The following is a 21,807-nucleotide window of genomic DNA, read 5'->3' on the forward strand; positions in this document are numbered from 1 at the left end:
TTTAATGATGAAAATTCCTGCTCTGTTACTTAAGGTCTGTGTGACCTTAGACATATTCCTAAACTTCTCTGAATCCTTGGTTTCCTCCTTTGTAAATGATGCTCATAGGATTGTCACGAAACAAGCAAGTAGACTATTGTGCAGAGGCAAAATACAATGCAGTTATGTTTAAAGATTGTTTACAGTGGTGTTTAACCTAGATTGGGAGAAAAAGAGGCAGCCAAGCGGTAATTTCAGTAGTTGAGGCTGCCAGACCTAGGAGGGAGGAAAGGGGGATGGTAGCCAGCAGCTGGCCCTGCCCATACAACCTCAATGGGTAAGATGAGCTGGGGCCTCAGGAAGGGACAAAAATATCTTCCTTATTGGGATCTTCTAGGACCAAGAGAAACTTGGCGTCCTTGAGAGTCAAGGAAGAAGAAAAGGCAGCCCTGTTGTTGAGGGGAAGGCAGGAGCTTGGATTTTGATGTGTTTAGTTTCATGTGGTGGCTGCCTATCCAAGAGGTGATGTCTTGGAGAGATTTAGAGACCTGGGTTTGAAGGAAGGTGAAATCTCAGGGCCTGAGAGTAGATGGGCTCTCCAGAGGCTAATCCTGGAACTCTAGAACAACCAAGCTAGAAAGGGGCTAGAATAATCTCAATGCTCAATCACAACTGCTACCATTTACAAAGTGTTTACTAAGGCCAGGAGCTGTGTAAGATGTGTCACCTTTTTTTCACCCTGAATTGACCCTGAAAAGCAGGGTTAAGTGTTTTTCTCCACACTTCACACAAGATAAAACTGAGATTCCAAGGGTGAAGAAACTTGCCCGAGGGCATAGAGTTAGTTGGTCACTGAGCAGGAAGCAATCCTGTGGGAGTGAAATCAGGACTCCCGCACTGTCCTGGGATTGGACAGAAAGGCTTCCAACCCCTTACAGAGCAAAGAAGGAACCTGAGCCCTAGAAAGAGGAAGTAACTTGCCCAAGGGCACTTGGAGAGTTAGAAACCGGGCCAGGGTTATACACTAGACAGGCACTTGTAACTGGACTGGCCTTGAGGGGTACCCATTATTAAAGATGCCCGGGTTGGAAAAGAAAAGCCAGTAGAGAAAACATAAAAAAAGAAATGAAGGAAGAAGTTCTCAGCATGGCTCCCAAAGCCTTGCCTACAGTTCTCCACGTCACCTTTTCTCTTTTCCCCCCACCCCCTCCCCCCACCACACACACACACACACACACACACACACACACACACACACACACTTTTGCTACTCAGGTTACCTGTAGTTTCGTTCTGCACCTCATGATACACCTCACTGGGCAGGAATGTCTTACTGCCCCCAACACTCCTGGAAAATTCCTGCTCATTCAAGACCCAGCTCAAGCATCCTGTGCTGTGAGGCCTTCCTACTCAGGCCTCACCAGAGAACACCCCCTCCCAGGACACTGTACAGGATCCCAACAGAGTGAGTTGTGGATCTCCGAGCACCTTCCGAGCAGCAAGTTCATGGCTTCATCCCTCTTTCCCCAGTGCCCTTCATGGTATCCCACCAAATAAAGGCTTGTTGAGGAGAAGGAAAAGAAGAGCGCCAGGAGGAGCCCAGGATCATAAGAAGGGAGGATGCCCTAAGGGTGTGGAGTCAGGAAAGCTGACTTTATCTCTTTCCTGTGCACACCTACCCTCCGTCACTGGTCAGAATTATAGTGGACTGGATACCCACAGAAGGGTCCAAGCATTTGGCAAGCGGGAAAGGCAGTAGTGAGGGAGAGCAAACAGGCATATGATCACCGTGTCTAGTTTGCGCATACATCGATTACACATAAACTGCATAGTTACACATGAGAAATAGTATTGGTAGGTTGAGAATCCTGAAACAAGGGCCTTGCTCAACGCTGAAGTGACAGATTCTCAGCCGAGGCCTACAAGGGAGAAGGGTGGGGAGGAGTCGAGAGACAGTCTTCTGCGCAGAGAGGCGGGAAGCTATGTGAACAGCGCTCTGGGAAGAGGTGGGCCTCCTGAGGATGGGCCAGGGCAGCCAGGCGCTGCTGTACACACTCAGCTGTCAGCCGTGCTTCCGGGTCTGCATCCCAACAGTCCTCTAGGATCTCTCTAAGAACACCAGGGTCCTGGGAATAAGGACCAAGAGGCAGGCTTGACCCCAGGACCCTGAGTCGGTCATTAAAAGATGTCCACCACCCTCCCTTGCCCCTCCCTGAAATCCAGCCCTCTGCATCTTGTTGCCTGAGACAGGTTCTCTGGGTGCCTTCCAAAGGGCCCACCTTTTCCTCTGAGGAGCTAATTCTGGTTATGGCTTAACATGTTGATGAGAAACTGCTCTCCTTCCTTTCAGGCAAACAGGGGCTTCTGCAAACAGTCTCCGGGCCTCTGTTATCTAACACAGCAAATACTTGGGCAGTGGAAATTTTAGGCCAGGTATTTCAGACCAGGTAGCAGGAAAGGGGTTTCCTGTTAAAACTCTTTGTGCAGACCACTAACATTTCATTCTTAGGCTACTGCTTTAACCTTTTATACCCAGAACTGGCTTTATCGGGTCATGTTAGAAACACAGATGTGTAGGACAGAACGAGGAATGATTGGATTGAAGGTTGGACGCCAGTGTACCGGGAGAGAAGCCATCTTGGGGACAGTGCTCAGGGCAGGAGCAAAGCCAAGGAGGACTTCCTGAAGCAGGGGGCTGCAGAACAAGGCTAACGGATGGGGAGAAGAGAGACAGACTGAGCAAGGGGGAGGTGTGAGCCTCAGGAGTGAGCTGTGTGAGACGTATGGTGGGAGAGGATGAACTGAAATACAGAGAAAGTTTGCCCAGCTTCAGCTGAACATGGCGCAGGAGTGGTGGAGAAGAAAGGATGGAAGGAGTAGAGGGACTGGTCCTGGCAGACAAGCCCTTGAAGCCTGTGCCCAGACTCTCCAGGTCCCGAGCCCACCAGCCAGTGGCTTCTTACTGTGGCAAAGCAGCACCAAGTGGGTGGGATGTAAGGGCGCCTTCTCTCCGCCACTGCCAAGGTCCATAGCTCACAGGTGGTGGGGGTGCTGCCCAGTTCTGCCTCATAGGCCAGTTGGAAGGGTGGTGGTCTGCTGTCTGCGGGAAAGCACAAAGGATTACGTGTCAGCTAGCGCTGGGCGTGCCTTCCTTGTGGAAAGACCAAGGGGGAGAAGGCCAGGGCTTCCTGGGTCAGGAGGCAGGTGGATCTGGAATGGATGGGTCCACTGGGGACGGGAGGGGACTGTTGCACCCATCCTTACCAGGCCACAGATCCGGGCAGCGGCTCAGGATCTCCCACAGGAGCAGAGCCAGAGAATAAACATCGGCACGCCGGAGGGCCGTGCCCCAGTCCTGTAGGTCCAGAGTCTTGTCCAGGAGCTCCGGGGCCATGTACCTCTGGGTACCAGCCTGGAGAGAAAGGCGTGGAGGACCAAGAATCATCTCCTTGATAGCCTTCACCACAACACTGGTCCATGCAACATCCCCCAACTACAGACTCAGCAATGTCCCAAACGCTGCAGGCGCTGCTGCACTGTTGCTATAGCAATGGGCACATCTTCAGCAGCAGCAGCACCATTATCATAGGCCTCATCCTTATCCAGGGTACTTACCTCCATGATGGCAGCTGGGCCTTGGGGTCGAGTAGGGACCCAGGTGGGGGGCGGAGTGAGGCCAGGTAGCACCAAGGCGAGGCCCAGGTCTCCAATGGCACATGACCCATCCTCCCTAATGAGCACATTCTGGCTGCTCAGATCTCGGTGGGCAATACCTGGTTTATATTGGCCTGTGGGAGAAGCCAAGGTTGAAGGGGCATGGATCTTCTTCCTTCCCCTTTTGGCCCAATCCTTCCCCTCCAAGCTAAGGGAGAATCAGAAACAGTAGTGTGGCTCCTGATTCCCATGGCTTCTTGCTCGCAGCTCACCCACCATCCTGCCAGCGCTCCTCATGGAGAAATGCCAAGCCCTGTGCCAGGGACAGTGCCATCCGCAGGGAACGTCCCCAGTCACTGGTGTGCTGGGTCAAGTAGTGGCACAGGGAACCCTGGGAGAAGTACAGAGAAGAGGGGGACACACAAAGCTGGAGGTGGCTGACCCACCCCAGAAGAGAGGTCAATTGACAGACATCCCCCTGCATCTCTCAGCAGACCAACACACTGACACATTTAGGGCAAGATAACAGGCAATAGAGGAGTGAGAATGCGCATAGTCAGACTGACAGGAAAAATAGTAACTCTAGTCCAAGGGTCCTGAGCACTAACTGTGGGCCAGGGAATCCTCACAACAACTCTAGGAGGAAGGTACTCCTGTCACTCCTGTTTTTCAGATGAGGAGCTTGACAGAGAGCTGACTAAGCTTGCTGGAAGTCACTTGGTGAAAGAGAAGTGGAGCTTGAACCCAAGCAGTCTGACTCTAGTGTCACTCACAATTAACCACCTTAGACTGCCTCAGAGGACTTTGGACAAAGGCAGAAAAAGGAGAGACAGGATGAGCTAGGCCCAGGCACCCCTCATGAACCACCTGGCTTGAGGTGTCAAGCCTGTGTGGTAGAACTGACCAGTGAATAGATCTGTTGGGTAGGAGAGTGGCAGTTGGGAAGCAAGGGAAAATTGTTGGGAAGGAGCAAGAGTCCTGCATTTGAGCCCGGCCAGCGTTGCTCAGTGGTTGAGCATCTTCCCATGCACTAAGAGGTCACCAGTTTGATCCCTGCTGGGTGGCAGGCAGGAGGCAGCTGATGGATGCTTCTCTCTCATCAATGTTTCTATCTCTCTCTCTAAAATCAATAAAAACTTATTTTAAAAAAGGAGTTCTGCATTTGACCAACATTGAGCACTTTCAGTGTGCCAGGAAAGTTAAACAAATAAACAAAACCAAAACAGCAGTGATTTTTGAGCTGAGCAGTGAGGCACATGGTGAAAAAGGAGACTTTCCAGAATTCAAGATTTCAGAGGTGGAGGAGCTATGGGTGCTGATAAACTCTCAAGTCCTTAGTTAGGCCCACAAGGCCAAGTATGGTCTGGTCCTTGCTACCTCTCCCTCTTCATCCTTATTGCTCATGGTCTGCCCCTTGAGTCACGTCTCCTTATTCTTCTCTTGTAAGTAGCATGGCCCTGTCTTTCAACACCTAATACAGTTGACATTTTAAACTTATTTTTGTGTTTATTTGACCCACTTCTGTCTCCCCTACTACTCCATAAAATCTGTAAAGGCAGGGAGGGACTCGGAGTGTTTGTCCTAGCTCTCAGGACAGTGCCTGACACACAATTCATAAATATTTATTGAATGAATATATGAATAAATTTAAAGGGCTATGCCTCAAGGTATTTCTTTTAAAAAATATATGTTTTTTAACCGATTTCAGAGAAGAAAGGGGAGGGAGAGAGGGATAGAAATATCAATGATGAAAGAGAATCACTGATGGGCTGCCTCCTGCAATACCCCTACTGGGGATCGAGCCCACTACCTGCACATCTGCACATATGCCCTGACCAGGAATTGAACTGTGACCTCCTGGTTCATGGGCTGATGTTCAACCACTGAGCAATACAGGCCGGGCGTGTGTGTGTGTGTGTGTGTGTGTGTGTGTGTGTGTTGTTTGTTCGTTTGTTTATTTTGGTTTTTTAATTGATTTCAGAGAGGAAGGGAGAGGGAAAGATAGAAACATCAATGATGAGAGAGAATCACCTCCTGCACACCCCCTACTGGAGATCAAGCCTGTAACCCGGGCATGTGCCCTTGACTGGAATCGAACCAGGGACCCTTCAATCCTCAGGCCAACACTCTATCCACTGAGCCAAACCAGCTAGGGCTTTTGTGTGTTTTTTTAATTACTCACCCAAGGATATTCCTTCCATTGATTTTCAGAGAGAGTGGAAGAGAGGGAGGGAGGGAGGGAGGGAGGGAGTGAGGGAGGGAGAGAGAGAGAGAGAGGGAACCATCGATGTGAAAGAGACACATTGTTTGCTTTCCACATGTGCCCCAATGGCGCAGGAATCCAACCTGCAACCCAGATATGTGCCCTTGACTGGGAATCAAACCCGAGACCTTTCAGTTTGCAGATTGACATTCTAACCACTGAGAAACACTGGCCAGGGCTCAAGATATTTTAAAAATATATATTTTTATTGATTTTAGAGAGGAAGGGAGAGGGAGAGAGAGATAGAAACATCAATGATGAGAGAGAATCCTTAATTGACTGCCTCCTGCACACCTCATACTGGGGATTGAGACCACAACCAGGGTATATGCCCTTGACTGGAATTGAACATGGTGTTCTATCCACTGAGCAAAACCAGTAGGGCTCAAGATATTTATTTATTTATTTATTTATTTATTTATTTATTTATTCTTTATTTTTGGTTAATTCTCACCCAAGGATATTTTCCAATGATTTTTTTAGAGAGTGGAAGGGAGGGGGAGAGACACAGAGAGAGAAACATTGATGTGAGAGATACACATTGATTAGTTGCTTCCCGCAAGTGCCCCAACCCTGGGCCAGGATTGAGCCTACAACCGAAGTACATGCCCTTGATCAGAATTGAACCTGAGACCCTTCTGTCCATGAGCCGATGCTCTAAATACTGAGCCAGACCAGCTAGAGCTCAAGGTCTTTCTTTAACAATGATTTTCTTTAAGGTACAGAATATAGCCAGTACCGGTTTAGCTCAGTGGATAAAGCTTCGGCCTGCGGACTCAAGGGTCCCGGGTTCGATTCCGGTCAAGGGCATGTACCTTGGTTGCGGGCACATCCCCAGTGGGGGGCGTGCAGGAGGCAGCTGATCCATGTTTCTCTCTCATGGATGTTTCTGGCTCTCTATCCCTCTCCCTTCCTCTCTGTAAGAAATCAATAAAATATATATATATTTTTTTAAAAAAGGTACAGAATATAAATTATTTTGATTTTTCCCTTTCCTTAGCTATTTTATGGGTTAAAAGTATTAGCAGGTATTTCATGTGTGATAGAAAAAAAAATATGAAAAATAATTTTTAATGTTTTAGAGAACAGGAAATCTAAAGCAGAAGAAGAAGCATGGACAGGGCCCAGCTGACATCCAGCTCCCCCCACCCCCATCTCCATCCCCATTCACACAGGCAAACACGCACATGTACATTTCTTGGTCCTCACCTTGGGGTGCAGTTCCAATACCAGCAGGGGCCCACAGAGCAGGGGCCCAGGTCCCCCCCTGCTGGCAGTGATAAAGCGGACAATGTGGTCGTGCTGCAGGCCTGGCAGTTCATACAATGCTCTCTCAGCTCGGAACTGGGCCATAGCCCTCAGGGGGAAGGTCTTGATGGCTACCAACTCGCCTTGCAGCTGCCCAGCCCACACCACTGCGTGACCTCCTTCCCGGATTACCTGGTGGGATACGGTGTTGGGTGTGGACGAGGCTTCCCCCCCAGCACACCCTCTGGGAGTACTTAGAGGACACCTTCCTCCCGCCCTGGGCACCTGGGAGAAGCACAGCTCAGGCAGCTCAGGCAGCTCCGCACTCCAGTCCCTGCCTGCGTCTGGCTCTGGCTCTGGCTCTGGCGCTGGCCCACCTCTCACTCTGCAGGCCTTTCTCTGTAGCAGGGCTGGGGTAGAAAGAGCCTTAGAGTCAGAGAGCATGGGAATGGAGACTGGGAAGGGGGCTTTGTGGGAGGTAGTGGGAGTCAGGCTGTAGAGATCTCAGAACCAGAGGGTCAAGGAAGCCTGGAGAAGGGTCAGAGCTTTGGGGCAGTGTCTTGGGGTCACAAGTGAGGGATGGGGCAGATTAATACCCAAGATGATGCTGCCCAGCAGCAGCAGGAGGAGAAACAGCCCCAGCAGCACCAGCGCCATCCAGATGGACTCGCCTAGGCATTAAGGCAAGAATGCAGGCTGGATAACCCCTGCCCCAAATCTACTCTCTGCTCCTCTCCCCTCCTCAGAAATCTTGTTTCTCCACCCACCCTCACCCTGGTCACAAGCCCTGTTATCTCACAGTCACCAGGGCAACCAATTTTCAAGGCCAGAAGGAGTGAAGCTTGGGACGGGGGTAGGGTGAGAACTGGCCCTGGTTCTACCTCTCCTAACCTGGGCCCCAGCCTCCACCCAGGTTCAGCACCCCAGGGGTTACCTGAGATGGCCGGGGGACCCTGGGAACCAGGAGTCCCAGGGCTCCCCAGAGGAGGCAGGTGGCTGTAATTGGCATTGCAGAAGTCAGTGCCACAGGAGCAGGTGAAGAGAGTGGAGCTGGGACTGGGCTGAGCTCGGGGGCTTGGGTCACATCGCGGGGACTCACAGCCTGGCTCATCACTGTCTCGGCATCCTGATAGGGTAGGATTAGGAAAAGAGGAGAGAAAGGGATTAAGAAAGAGAAGAAGAAAAAGAAAGAGAGATGGAGAGCGAGAGAAAGAGCATAATGAAGTCTGGGGAGAGAGAGGATAAATCCCTTCTCAGAGGCATCCCTTCCATCTGATAAGGGCTTTTCTTTTCCCGCCACACATTCCATTTTTCCTCCTCTCCCTCAGTTGCCACCCCCACCGCAGGATGTACCTGTCTCCCGCCCTACCTATCACCTGCCATATATTTTGCCATTCACCTTGCATCTCCACCTGTGCCTGGTCTTGGGTCAGGTTCCAGATCCCAAAGCAGCAGTGGCTGTAGAGGCAGCGGATAACCCTGGGGGGCCCTGGTCCTGCATCTAGCAGCTTCCCCAGTGTCTTTGTGCTTCCCCGCACTCCAGGGGCCTCAAAGAACACACAGGTCCGCCTGCTTGGGGGTGCTGTGGCCCAGGGTGGGAGGGGAGGTTTAAGAGAGTGAATGCAGGGGCAAAAACAGCAGCCAAAAGGAGAGACAAAACATGTTTCCTATCCCAGGGCCAGCATGGTAAAGCCATAGGAGGAAACAGTGTCAGCAGAGGCCTGGAACCTGACCCCCACCATGGGGACACATGGCTCTACCCGTCACCCTCACTCACCCACCCCACTCACCACTCTTCCAAAGGGGTGGCTGCTGCTTCAAATGCTCCTTTCCTCAGTGGGTGAATGGAAGGATCCTGCCCCTCCCCATAGACACTTACCTTGCACAGCTTTGGGAAGCAGTGCCCAAAGCCCCAGAGTACCCAGCATCATTTTGAAGGAGGCAGCAGACCTGCCCCTGGCCAGAGCTTCCTTCAGATACAGGGCCCTGGGGCTTCTGATCCCTCAGTCCCCTACTCCGCCCTCCTCCCTCTTTCCAGTCTCTGTGGGGGAGATGGCTGCTGTGGGGGAGAGGATGGATGTGGGGAAAAGCAAGGAGAGGGAGGAGCAGAGAACCAATCCCATATCCTCCTCTATTCAGCCACCTCCTCTTTTCTCTGCAAGTGGGAGGAGGGGGCCTTGGAGGCCCAGCTGAGAACCCAGTGATGCTTAACTTCAAACCTCTGCCCTTTGCTGACCCTGGGAAAAAATTACAGGATCCTGTTAGCTAAGAAACCAAAGTGAGGTCAAGTGCACAAAGCCGTTCAGCTATGCCCAAGATCCCTTCTAACCCTTATCTAACCCTTTTTAGGTCTAAGTCCATAACTCCCTGAGCAGAGAGAGACTTCACAGCCCATACTAGAGTTTACCTCATTTTCCAAATTCAAGAATCAGAAATCAGTTATATAAAATTTCTTGGATTTAAAAAAAATCACATTGAAAATGGTATCATGGTAAACTTTATGTTGCCAGAATTTTAAAAATCACTTTGAGTCACACACTGAACCAATCACTATTAATGAGAACGTAACAAACTTCTATTGAGCACCTATGTGCTAGGACACAGGTAGGGTTATGCATTTATAATCACCTCATCTAATTCTCCCATTAAATTATTTGTTATTATTTTTTAAAATTATTATTATCTTCACTTTATAGGTAAGAAAGCTGAATTCAGGTAACTTGCCCAAGATGATTTGAACCTAGGTAAGTCTGACTCCAAAGCCCAGGCCCAAAAGAAGAAGAAAGAAAAAAGAGCCCAGGTCCTAGTCTTTGCATTATGCCTGAAAACAAGTACAAAACACAGCAATAAAAATATTTCCATTTAGTACAGCACTTGAATATTTGAATTTGGATGGTTGAGAGAAAAATACACCACTACCTGCCAGCAGGCCACTAACTAGAAAGGGAAGGTACAGTTCAAACTATAACCACCAGAGGTCAGCAGATATAGGAGAAACGTGGGTGCAGGGAGGGGCCAGCAACAGCCTCTTCTGATGATTGATGCCCATGGTACACTTCTATATCAATTTTTTTAAAAGTATTTATTGATTTGAGAGAGGGAGAGAAACATCAATTTGTTGTTCCACTTATTTATGCATTCCTTGGTTGATATTTTTTAAATGTTTTTATTTTTTAGTATATATATATATGTCTTTAAATGATATATTTATACATACATACATAGGGTTATTACACAAATACACATATATATGCATAATATATATATAAACACAAAATTGTCTTTTTTTTTGGAGTTGTCATTTTATTTGATGGCATCTAGAAACATCCTTATCGTGCACATAGACTTCAAATTTTGTTTTTTGTCAATTATGTTTGCAATTTATGTTTTTTGTGCTTATGTTCATGTTTTAAGTAGGCAATTTATTTTCTACTCTTTATTGATTAAAGCATTACATATGTCTCCCTTTTCCTCCATTGACCTCTCCCCAGCCACTCCTAACCCCCAGCAAATGCTCTCACCCCCCTAGTGTCTGTGTCCATTGGTTATGCTTATATGCATGCATACACATCCTTTAGTTGATCTCTTACCTCCCACCCCCACCCCTGCCTTTCCTCTGAAATATGATCGTCTGTTGGAAGTATTTCTGTCTCTGGATCTATTTTTGTTCATCAGTTTATGTTGTTCATTATATTCCATAAATGAGTGAGCTCATGTGATATTTATCTTTCTCCGACTGGCTTATTTCGCTTAGCATAATGCTCTCCATGTCATCCATGCTGTTACAAATGGTAAGAGTTCCTTCTTTTTATAGCAGCATAGTATTCCACTGTGTAGATGTACCAGTTTTTTAATCCACTCATCTGCTGATGGGCACTTAGACTGTTTCCAAATCTCAGCTACTGTAAGTTGTGCTGCTATGAACATAGGGGTGCATATATCCTTTCTGATTGGTATTTCTGATTTCTTGGGATATATTCCTAGAAGTGGGATCACTGGGTCAAATGGGAGTTCCATTTTTAATTTTTTGAGGAAACTCCATACTGTTTTCCACAGTGGCTTCACCAGACTGCATTCCCAGCAGCAGTGCACGAGGGTTTCTTTTTCTCCACATCCTTTCTTTATTGATTTTTTAGAGAGAAAAGAAGTGAGAAGGTTAGAGAGATAGAAACTTCAATGAGAGAGAAATATCATCAATGGGTTGCCTCCTGCATGCCCCCCATAGGGGATCGAGCCCACAACCTGGGCATATGCCCTGATCAGAAATCAAATTGGTGGCCTCTGGGTTCCTGGGTGGATGCCCAACCACTGAGCTACACCAGCTGGGCTGATTCTTTGTGTCCTGACCTTGGTGTATCAGAACGATGCTCTATCCAACTGAACTACCCACCCAGGGCCATCTCCTATATCTGTTAAGCTGCAGGGACTGTAAAAATATGAAAGGAGAGCACAGGGTGTGTAGAGGGAATGTCAGCATGGAGATGGAAGGGAAAAACTATAGCTTGTGCTGCAACAGCAAGACAATGGCTCAGAAACAGCAGTAATCATTTCCACAGGTGTGAGTAGCTGGCTCCCACAGGAATTAGAGAGAGAGGGGATCAGTTCCCTTCTTCTCTAGCTACTAGCCTTCTGTCCCCCTGGTGGCTGTCTAGAAACACTTTCTGCCTTAGACAAGGGGGGAAGGTCTGAGTATTGATTCTTTGATTCTTGAACCTTTCTTTGGGAACCTGAATGAAAGGAGAGTAAAAGCTCCAGTAGTTGTGAAGCCAAAGCTAGAGTAATGATGAGGGCTGGAGGTAGATGGACAGTTGCCCATCCCTTTTTGGGAGTTTGCAGGACCCTGTCTGTGAGATGACTAGACTGTACTTAGTTACAGCTATCTTCCTTCACCAGCTTCCAGATCAGATAAGTCCTGGGTAGGAGGGATGATGGGGAGGAGTTGAAGGTCAAATAACTTCTTGTTTCTGGAGTGTCTCATGAGACTATCTCTGCCAGAGGGGAGTGAGGTAAGGATCAGGCAGGAAGATGGAATCTCCTCACCCAAAGCCTTGGATAACTACTTGTCTCAAAGACAAACATTCCAGTGGGGTTTATGGGAAATATACCTGCTCTGGGCAGAGTTTAGAGTTGAGATGGTGATAGAAGGAGTGAAAATCTGAGAGGTAAGGGATTAGGAAGGTCCTGAGAAAGGATCTCAGCATAGGAACAAAGGCTTCCTGGATAAACATAATCAGAATCCCCTGATTAAAGTCTGCAGAGGCCCAATAATTGACCTTTGACCCCACTGACTACAAGGCTAAAGCACGTTTATTCATTCAACTCAGAAAATATATATTAGGTCCCAGTCTTAAGGTATTTCATTAGGTGCTGGGCCTGCAATGATATGTGATTCCTGCCTTTCAAGAACTCATAGTCTAGCCTGGTCAGTCATTGAGCTTGGACCCATGAACCAAGAGGTCACTGGTTTGATTCCTGGCCAGGGCCACATGATAGATGTTTCTCTCTTATCAATGTTTCTACCTCTCTCTCCCTCTCCCTTCCTCTCTCTCTAAAATAAATAAATAAATAAATAAATAAATAAATAAATAAATAAATAAATACACATTTTAAAAATCTTCTTAAACAAACAAAAAATTAAATAATAAGATTCTAAATAAGCAGAAAGATCAAATAAGCTAATTCTGTCCAGGGCATAAAAGACAGGGGAAGAAAGGTGCCCAGAGGGTTTCACAGAAAAAGAAATCTTTAAATTGTCTCAAAAGTAAACACACTGAAAATAACTAAAAGGAAGGTGATTGCTATAGGCAAAGGGAATTACAAGAATGCACACAAAGAAAAAACAGGAAAAAAGCCCTAACTGGTTTGGCTCAGTGGATAGAGTGTCAGCCTGCGGACTGAAAGGTCCCAGGTTCGATTTTGGTCAAAGGGCATGTACGTTGGTTGTGGGCACATCCCCAGTAGGAGATGTGCAGGAGGCAGCTGATCGATGTTTCTCCCATCGATGTTTCTAACTCTCTATCCCTCTCCCTTCCTCTCTGTAAAAAATTAATAAAATATATTTTTTTAAAAAACAGGTTAAAAAAAAGGATACACACAAAGAGGTATGAACACAAAGTGTATGCATTGGGGGAAGAGGGTGTGAGCAGGAGAAAGGTATAAGAGATATAAAATCACCCTAGAGATAGACTGAGACCAGATTGGAAAGGTTTTCTATTCTGTATCAAGGAGCTTAGACTTTTCCATGCCCTAACCGGTTTGGCTCAGTGGATAGAGCTTTGGCCTGTGGACTCAAGGGTCCCAGGTTCGATTCCGGTCAAGGGCATGTACCTTGGTTGGGGGCACATCCCAGTGGGGAGTGTGCAGGAGGCGGCTGATCGATGTTTCTCTCTCATCGATGTTTCTAGCTCTCTATCCCTCTCCCTTCCTCTCTGTAAAAAATCAATAAAACATATTTAAAAAATAAATAAATAAAAGGAGCTTAGACTTTTCCTGAGAGCAAAGGATTTTAGGCAAGGGTCTGGTAGCAATGTGGAAGATGGATGACTGGGGTTCAGGGAAACTACAAGCAAGGTCAGATACAAGACCTAAGAGTAGCCACAGTAAGTACCAGGACAGTGGAAATTTAAAAAAAAGAGAGAGAGAGAGAGAGATGCATTGTATTGGACAGGATTGGTAATGAAATGAATGCTGGGAGATAAGATGATCCTGAGAGTTCAAGTATAAAGGCTCAAGGGGTAGTAATACTGTTAAGTGAGATAGAGAACACAAGGGTTATTTCCCCTTCTTACACGTTGAATTTGAGTTCTCTCTGGATCCAGATGAGTATGTTCAGTAAGCAGGCTGACAGGTTGAGGGAAAATTTAGGGCTTAAGATTTGGGAGTCACCAACCTAGATTTAATAACTAAAGAGTAGCCCTAGCCGGTTTGCCTCAGTGGATAGAGCGTCAGCCTATGGACTAAAGGGCCCCTGTTTGATTCTGGTCAGGGACGTAGGCCCAGGTTGCAGGCTCAATCCCCAGTAGTGGGCGTGCAGGAGGCAGCTGATCAATGAGTCTCCCTCATCATTGATGTTTCTCTCTCTCTCTCTCCCCCTTCCTCTCTGAAATTAAAAAAAAAAAAAAAAAAAAGAGTGGATGTAACTTGCTTATGGGGGTGAAAGTAGAGTACAGAAAAGACACATGAGAGGGAAACACCAACATTCAAGGGACAGACGAAATGCCTATGAAGGAGACTAAAAATAGTCAGAAAGGCTAATGGAGAACCAGGAGAGTATCAGTTTCACATTCCATGGGAAGAAAGCTCTAAGATGCATGTAGCTGCAGCGAGGTCTGAGGCTAATGACTGAAAGACCACTGGAGCTGCAACCAGGTAGAGGATGCTTGTAAGAAAGAATTTGGTAAACGATGGGTACTGAACTAAGTGCCCTGAGGGGTGAATAAGAGGAAAATTGAGTATAAAGTATTTTCAATAACTTTGGAAATGAAAAGAACTAGATCAGTAGTAGCTTGAAGAGGAAGTAGAGGTTTACAAAATGGAGGGAGGGAAGGGATTTTAACATGCTGATAGGCTGACAAAAGAGAACCCAGACAAGACGGAAAACAAAGAAAAATTTAAGAAAATGAGCACAGGTGACAGGGTTGAGCTTGCAAAGGAAAAATATTTTTCCTAAGAAATTGGTGAATACATCAATGTTTATAGGGAGGGATAGGAGAGAGAAGTTTGAGGAAATTCATGCTTCTGTTTTCTCCATGAAATAGGAAGCAAATCATCTGCTGAAAAACAGGGTCAGGCTTGGGAAACTTGAAATTAATAGCATGTCTCCCTCACCAGGCTACGAAGTACTTGGTGGCCTGTCTTATTTCATTTATATTCAGCCTAACTTAATGTAAAGCACATAGTAAGGGCTCAATGTTTATTGAATCAATAGGTGGCACTATTATTATAGGTCCATTTAAGGCTGCAAAACCAAAACCAAAACAAACAAAAAACAACCTCCCCTCACCCACCCCCCCCCCCCCATAAAGTCAAATGTTAAAATGTCATATTGCTGTTATATTTCCATAAGAAAATCAAATGGCTGAGTTTACCCATGGCTAAGTGATTGACAAAGCAGATAGAGTCAAATGCACCAGATAATTGAGAATGTTGGTAGTCATAGTATAAACAATTGATCAAGGATTCTTACATAGGAAGGAAAGTGAAGCTGTAGGCTGATGGAAAACTGGAAAGGCTGTCAAAATAATGTCAATTTCAGTTTCAGATGGGTTCACAATCCAGATTCAATTATGTTAGAAACAGGCTGGTATTAACTGAATGTAAAATATGTTAAGGCTAGACCTCGGTTCCCAAACACAATTCTACGATAAAAAGAACCTGGCTGGTGTGGCTGTTGGTTGAGTGATGATATCCTATGCAGCAATTAAAGGTTGCTGGTTAGGGCACATACCCATGTTGTGGGTTTGATTCCTGGTTGGGGTGCCTATCGGAGGCAACTGATCTCATATTGATGTGTTTGTTTGTTTTCCCTCTCTCTCTCTCTCTCTCTCCCTCCCTCCCTCCCTCCCTCTCTAAAATCAATAAAAACGTGTTTTAAAAAATGTTTAAAAGAAAAAGGCTCCTTGGATAAATGGCTGATTCTAGGGCTGGGACAGGGAGAAGACAAAATGAGCCTGAAGCATTGTATCAGAAAGCAAGAAAGGGCTCAAAAAAAATATAAATAAATAAAAGGATGTAGACATATCCAAGGGACATAGGAGCCAACCTGAAAGAGCTGGCAATGGCCAAAGCTGGGACAATTTTAGCAACAAAATAATGTAGTGTTGGACTATAACAAACTATAAATTTACCCAATATTTCATTAAACCCAAGTATAAAAAAATGAGTGCATATAATAGAGGAGACAGTTTCCTCACAGAATCCCAAAAACGCTATGTAGATAGTACATAGAGGAAGCTTAATTCCCATTAAAGGTGGGGTAGACTTATTGACTTGCCTACAAATAGGGACACTAGATAAATCTTGTCAAACACTACCTTAACAAGTGATGAAGGTTAGCATTAGTAATGTCATGTGGTTATCACATACCCCTTGACAAGATGTGATGAGAAGGGCATTTCACCTTATGGTATTTTTTCCAAAAACCCATAAGCTCAGTCAAATAATGAGAAAAACATCAAATTCAAATTTGGGGATATTCTACAGGACACCTGGGCAATAATCCCAAAGACTGTCCTGGTTATGAAAAACAAAAACTGTGACAGACTAGAGATTAGGTAAATATATCAACTAAATCCAGTGTGGTATCCTGGAATGGGTCCTGAAACAGAAAGAGGACATTAATGGAAAAACTAGTGAAATCTAGAGGTTTAGCTAATGTAATGTATCAATGTCAGCTTCTTAGTTTTAACAATGTTCCATGATGTTAACAATGGGAACTCTTTGTATATCTCTGCAACCTTCTTTTAAATTTAAAAGTATTCCAGCCAAAACCGGTTTGGCTCAGTGGATAGAGCGTCGGCCTGCGGACTGAAAGGTCCCAGGTTCGATTCAGATCAAGGGCATGTACCTGGGTTGCGGGCACATTTCCAGTGGGGGGTGTGCAGGAGGCAGCTGATCGATGTTTCTCTCTCATCGATGTTTCTGACTCTCTATCTCTCTCCCTTCCTCTTTGTAAAAAATCAATAAAATATATTAAAAAAAATAAAAAAGTATTCCAAAATAAAGAACTTATTAAACAAGAGTTGGTGCTGCCTGTTCCTTGTGGACCTCCACATTTCTATTAAGTCATGGCATACTGACCTGCTCATGACAGTTTACCTGGAAGTTAAGTGCAGGGCAACTGTGCATGTATGGGAATACAAAAGTGTAGCTGGAAGTCTTCGTTGGGTTCAGTATATTAAGTTATGGCTACATACTCCCCATTCCCAACCCTCTTAACACACCAGAGACATGCCTTTTTTATTAAAAAAAAACCAAAACTTTTAATTGGTTTACAAAGGAGCTACAGACTACATTGAAACTAATCTTTGTACAAAAAGGCCAAAAAAAAAAAAAAAAAAAAAAGCCCCCAAAACACCCAGAGACAAAAGGTAGGAGACACAAGATAGATACAAAAGAGCAGGAAGAAACTGAAAGACAAGAGATTAGCATCATACATACCGAATGGGTGGGGGTTGGGAGAGAACAAGATGAAAGAGCATTTAAAAGTATTTCCCCACACAGCTCTGGTGATAATCTAATTAGAACCAACAACCAACACAACATGAAATCATTAGGTTTAAAAAGGCAACAGTGGTAGGAAGACTGGTTATCACCAGTGTTGAAACTTGTTTTAGGCACCAGAGACTGGAGCAACGCCCCTCTCCTCCCCCGCCCCCGCCCCACTCCCCCAAGGATGGCAGATTCAGGAAGAGGAGGCAGGCTCTCAGGCAGCTGCCATTGGTGTGTGTAGAAGGGGAATCCTCAGGTCAATCTCAGCGTATTTTCCCCAAGTCTTTGAACCCTGGATTTCAGATGAGAGCTATGGGATGCCATTGGGAGAAAGGGGTGATCAGAAATATGAGGACCTGTCCTTGTCCCCACTGTTCAAGAGCAATCCTGGGAAAGTGGAGGACTGAGCAGACAAAGTCCATTCCCCTGTGGAAAAGGCACAGTGTCATTCCTGAAGGTGAGGCAGAGAAAAACACACCCCAGGGGAGATAGCAACAGTTGTCACTACCTGCAGTCCCAGCTTAATCCCACTTATGTATTTTTTTCCTGATACTGAAGGAGTTGAGGGACAATCACACCTCTTCTCCCTTAGCAGACACAAGGAAAGGCTGGAATTGATGAGGAAAGGGGAAAATGGGACAAAAACACTAATTTCTCTCAAATGAACTTTGTGGAGGAAACCTTTTTGAGTTTGGGAAGTCAAAGTGGAGAAGACCTCGGAAGGAACGAATCCAGGGACGGCCCTTTTTTTCCTTTCCCAGCCTTCAAATTGAGGCAAGCAAGCCAAATCTAAGAGAGGGAGTAGGAATTTAAGCTTAAGGCTGCTTTATGTCCTCCTGGGGGCTGGTGTTTAGGGAAGGCAGACAAAGAAAAGAAACAGGTCAACCTCAAAGCTGGTCTGCTCATCCTCCTAGAAGAGGTCTGTAGCCCAGGAGGAGAGCCAAGAGAGGCACCAGAGAGCAAAGGCTCCCAAACAAAAGTAAAGCAACCTGCCCATATTTTATCAGCAGTTTTCCAGGATTGGAGAAGTGCCATGTCCTCCTCCCTTTCCCCAAATCTACTGCTACCACCTTTCATCCTTGCACATAAGTTACTGGCTCTCTTCTAAGGGAGATGAAACTCTGAGATTTCACATTTCTCCCTCCCAACTCCAATAACCTACCCAGCTTTGAATAGGGGTAAGGAGAGGTATGCAAAGGGCACCTCATTTGAGGCAGCTAGACTATCCTCATTTCCTTGGTACCTAGATCTCCAAAACTCGTTTGATCTGATCCCAAGGTCCAAAAGGCATCAGGGTACTTACAATTGAATGAAAACTTTAAGCAAGTAGCACCAGGGCTCCCCCAAAGCATAACAGGGGCTTGATTAATACCCTCAGAAGAACCCCTCAAAAAGTATATAAATTTATTGCGTCCTAGCAAAGATCTGCAGCTTCCAGTATTCACACAATGTGAAGATATTAATACAAAATATATTCTGAAAGTCAAACATCTGCAGTTCATAGTGCTTTCTCAGATTTGTTAAAAAAATACAATGCTGTTTCCTATATAGGATATACAAAAGCAAAAAATATATATATGTATATAGTAGAAATAAACCAATCAGCCATAGTAATTTACAGCTTTTGTCTCTAACCCTCCCCCAATCATAATCTTTACCCCACACTGCAGTCTATACTTTCTGGGATAAAAGGTTCTATTTATCCTGAACCAGGCTGAGAAATATCCATTTAATTTCATGCTGTACAGCACCTACAAACATGGTGCCAGCTGGGAGGTCCCTGCAGGAAGATGGGTTGTCACTGCTCTGGGTAAAAAGTGAGACAAATAAATGATAAGCAGATGAAAGTGAATGGGCAACCTGAAAGGACAAGGGAATGAGTGCTACAATGTTTCCGCTCCTTTGGGTACGCCCTACCCTGCACAGTTTGGTCATTTAAAAAAAATAAAAAAGAAACTCATGTAAAATTTTTAGAATCAATATGCCTGTCAGTCACATTTATTTCTGCTGGCCAAAAGTTCAGGGAAAGGGATTTTCAACAATAAGCTCCTGACTCAAGGAATGTAGGCTCCCAATTTCCTGTGGAAAAGACTGAGTGGCTCACTGCTGCTGGGCGACAAAAGCAGAAGCTGCTCCAGTTGTGGGGCCACACAAGATACTGGATCTGGAGCTTCCTTGGTGAGAATAGGGCAATTGGAAAGAACTGGATGTAAATTCACTCATAGTAATGCTAACGAAAGTGGGGAGGGTAAACCAACATTCTATTCCAGAGAGAAACTTCATCAAAATAATGTTCTGAAAGCTTGTATTTCTCAGCTTCATTAAGCTAGTTTGTCTCTAATAATGTCTTACTGGGGAAGATTCCATTTCTTGAAATGCTCTAGTAAAATACTGCAAACTCCAGTGAGTTGTCCTGCCCCTTTCCTCCAAAAGATGCCTATGTACATGATTACAGACATAAAATAACAGGTTCTGAGTTCTACCTTTCAAGGAATAAAGGGTAGGACATGTGGTTGGGCATGGATAACTTTTACTTTAGTATTAACAAAATCTGACCTGGGGAAAGTTCCTTGCAATGGTTCCTGAGTGTTAATAACAGTATTAAGTCTTCAGAAAAAGAACCAAATGGAGTGAACTATTGTTTACAATATTAACAGTTATTGTATTTCAGGTTAAACAATAACACAAACTTACCCAAACCCTAATTCAGATAGATTTTATAAAAATATATAGTGGAATCATAGCATCATCTATTTGTAGTCAAGGTAAAAATATTTATGAAAGGAACTAAGATTCTGCTATAGATGGTTTCTCTTTCAAACACAAAAAATAGTATCTTCTTTTTTAAAAGTGCAGTAGAATATCCCCCATTCATAATTGTAACTAATTTATTAGCATAAGCAAAGAAATGACCTCAGGAACATACCCAGGTTTTAAAATAGATTTCTAGGTAATGGGCCTGAAAGGCATTTTGATCTGAATTTGATTTATTTTCCAACAATTTTAAATATAATTTCTCATCTGTGTGTAGATATATACAGGCACAAACACACATTCACACATGGTCATACATAAACATTTCACTATCAGATCAGGGTAATTTTTATTGCCGGTCTCTTAGTAATGGCGAACAGAAAACCTATCCCCAACCTAACAGATTACACACATACACACAGCCATTTCCACACTTCCTCACAGTGAAAAGCCCTCTGACAAGATACCAGAAGGTCAAGAGAGACGATGTTTTAATGGCTGGGCCTTGAGGACAACTCTGGTTGCATTTAAATCTCAGTACCAAATGCACTGAGTTCCCTGCCGCTATAATTTTTGGATCAGTCTCTTCAGGAATCAGGCCATGAAGAAAACAGGATAATTTCTCCCAATCTCTCCTATAAACCACAGTGGTAAGACAAGATTTATTTTTGTTCTGGGCTATCATTCCCATGATCATGTGCTTCCTTTTCCCTTAGGAACCACCCAAGGAAGAGTTAAGGGAAAAGATCAAAGAACCACTGCCTTGCCACTAGTACATGCTCTGGAGTTCTGCAGAATGGAAACCTGGAACAGATTCATTGCCTGATGCTCCTTAATAACATAATGAAAAAGAAACTACTGGGGATGTTCAAATGAGGAAGTATACTTCCTTTCAGAATGTGAACTCAGAAGTTTATGTGAAATCAAAGCTTAGAGCCACCTTGGAAGACAGCTATACAAAGTCCAAATACTCCCCTAACTTCTGAACTGGACTACTATGAGTCACTTCCAACTTCTGAGCACATCATTTTCCTATTAAAATCCCCCACCTATTATCTGACCATCTTTTGATAGTTTATATAAACTAATCCCAAATTATAACCCTCAAAGGGTCTCTTGAACAATTACATAGAAATACTTCTGATTCTTGATGCTGAGAGCAGCTGATAGAGAGGTGCCTTTGACTCTTCAGCACCAAGAGGGTACCTGCGTCAGTAGTATTTTGAACACTCTCTCCACAGTTACTTCAAGCATCATCCTGGGCTTCAAGGTTTCTCTATTCTGCTGCTGGGACTAATGACTTTAAAAGATTCACAGAAGTGCCTCATCCAGGAATCACTACCAAAAACATGAAATGATCAGGTGAGAGAAAGGGAGACAGAAAGGATTGAGCCCAGAAAGGAGTGCAAGAAGCTGATCCCAAATAAAAAAACAAAATTAAGGAAAAACATTATGTATGTATATATAAACTAAAAGCAGAGCATATGGATGCTTCATCTACATGGGAAGCCAAGACAACATCTATAAAAGCTTAATGTGTCACAAGGCTCAGCCATAAGAAATAAGGCAATATAAAAAAAATGACCAAGGTATTTTGGTCACAGAATGGTCTCTTTCCTCCTCCCAGCCAACCCCTGCAAATGCTTCTCTATATATCTTTTATATATATATATATATAATATAGAATCTGCTTTTTTGTT

The 21,807-nt window shown here is 44.9% G+C and overlaps 1 protein-coding gene across 1 annotated transcript; it reads right to left on the reverse strand.

The window, feature by feature from the left end:
• Positions 1-1,809: 1,809 nt before the first annotated feature.
• Positions 1,810-9,267, reverse strand: AMHR2 (anti-Mullerian hormone receptor type 2; the record flags this gene model as incomplete). Its single annotated transcript, XM_081084311.1, is given in 13 exon segments — positions 1,810-2,105; positions 2,943-3,079; positions 3,244-3,391; positions 3,595-3,767; positions 3,910-4,024; positions 7,106-7,336; positions 7,430-7,554; positions 7,741-7,815; positions 8,079-8,270; positions 8,544-8,726; positions 9,024-9,130; positions 9,132-9,240; positions 9,243-9,267. Coding segments are annotated over 13 exon segments (1,827 nt in total). The 3' UTR covers positions 1,810-1,898.
• Between the last annotated feature and the right edge of the window lie 12,540 nt (positions 9,268-21,807).

The sequence above is a fragment of the Myotis nattereri genome (genome assembly GCF_964212035.1).
Source record: "Myotis nattereri genome assembly, chromosome: 2".
Taxonomy (NCBI): Eukaryota; Metazoa; Chordata; class Mammalia; order Chiroptera; family Vespertilionidae; genus Myotis; species Myotis nattereri.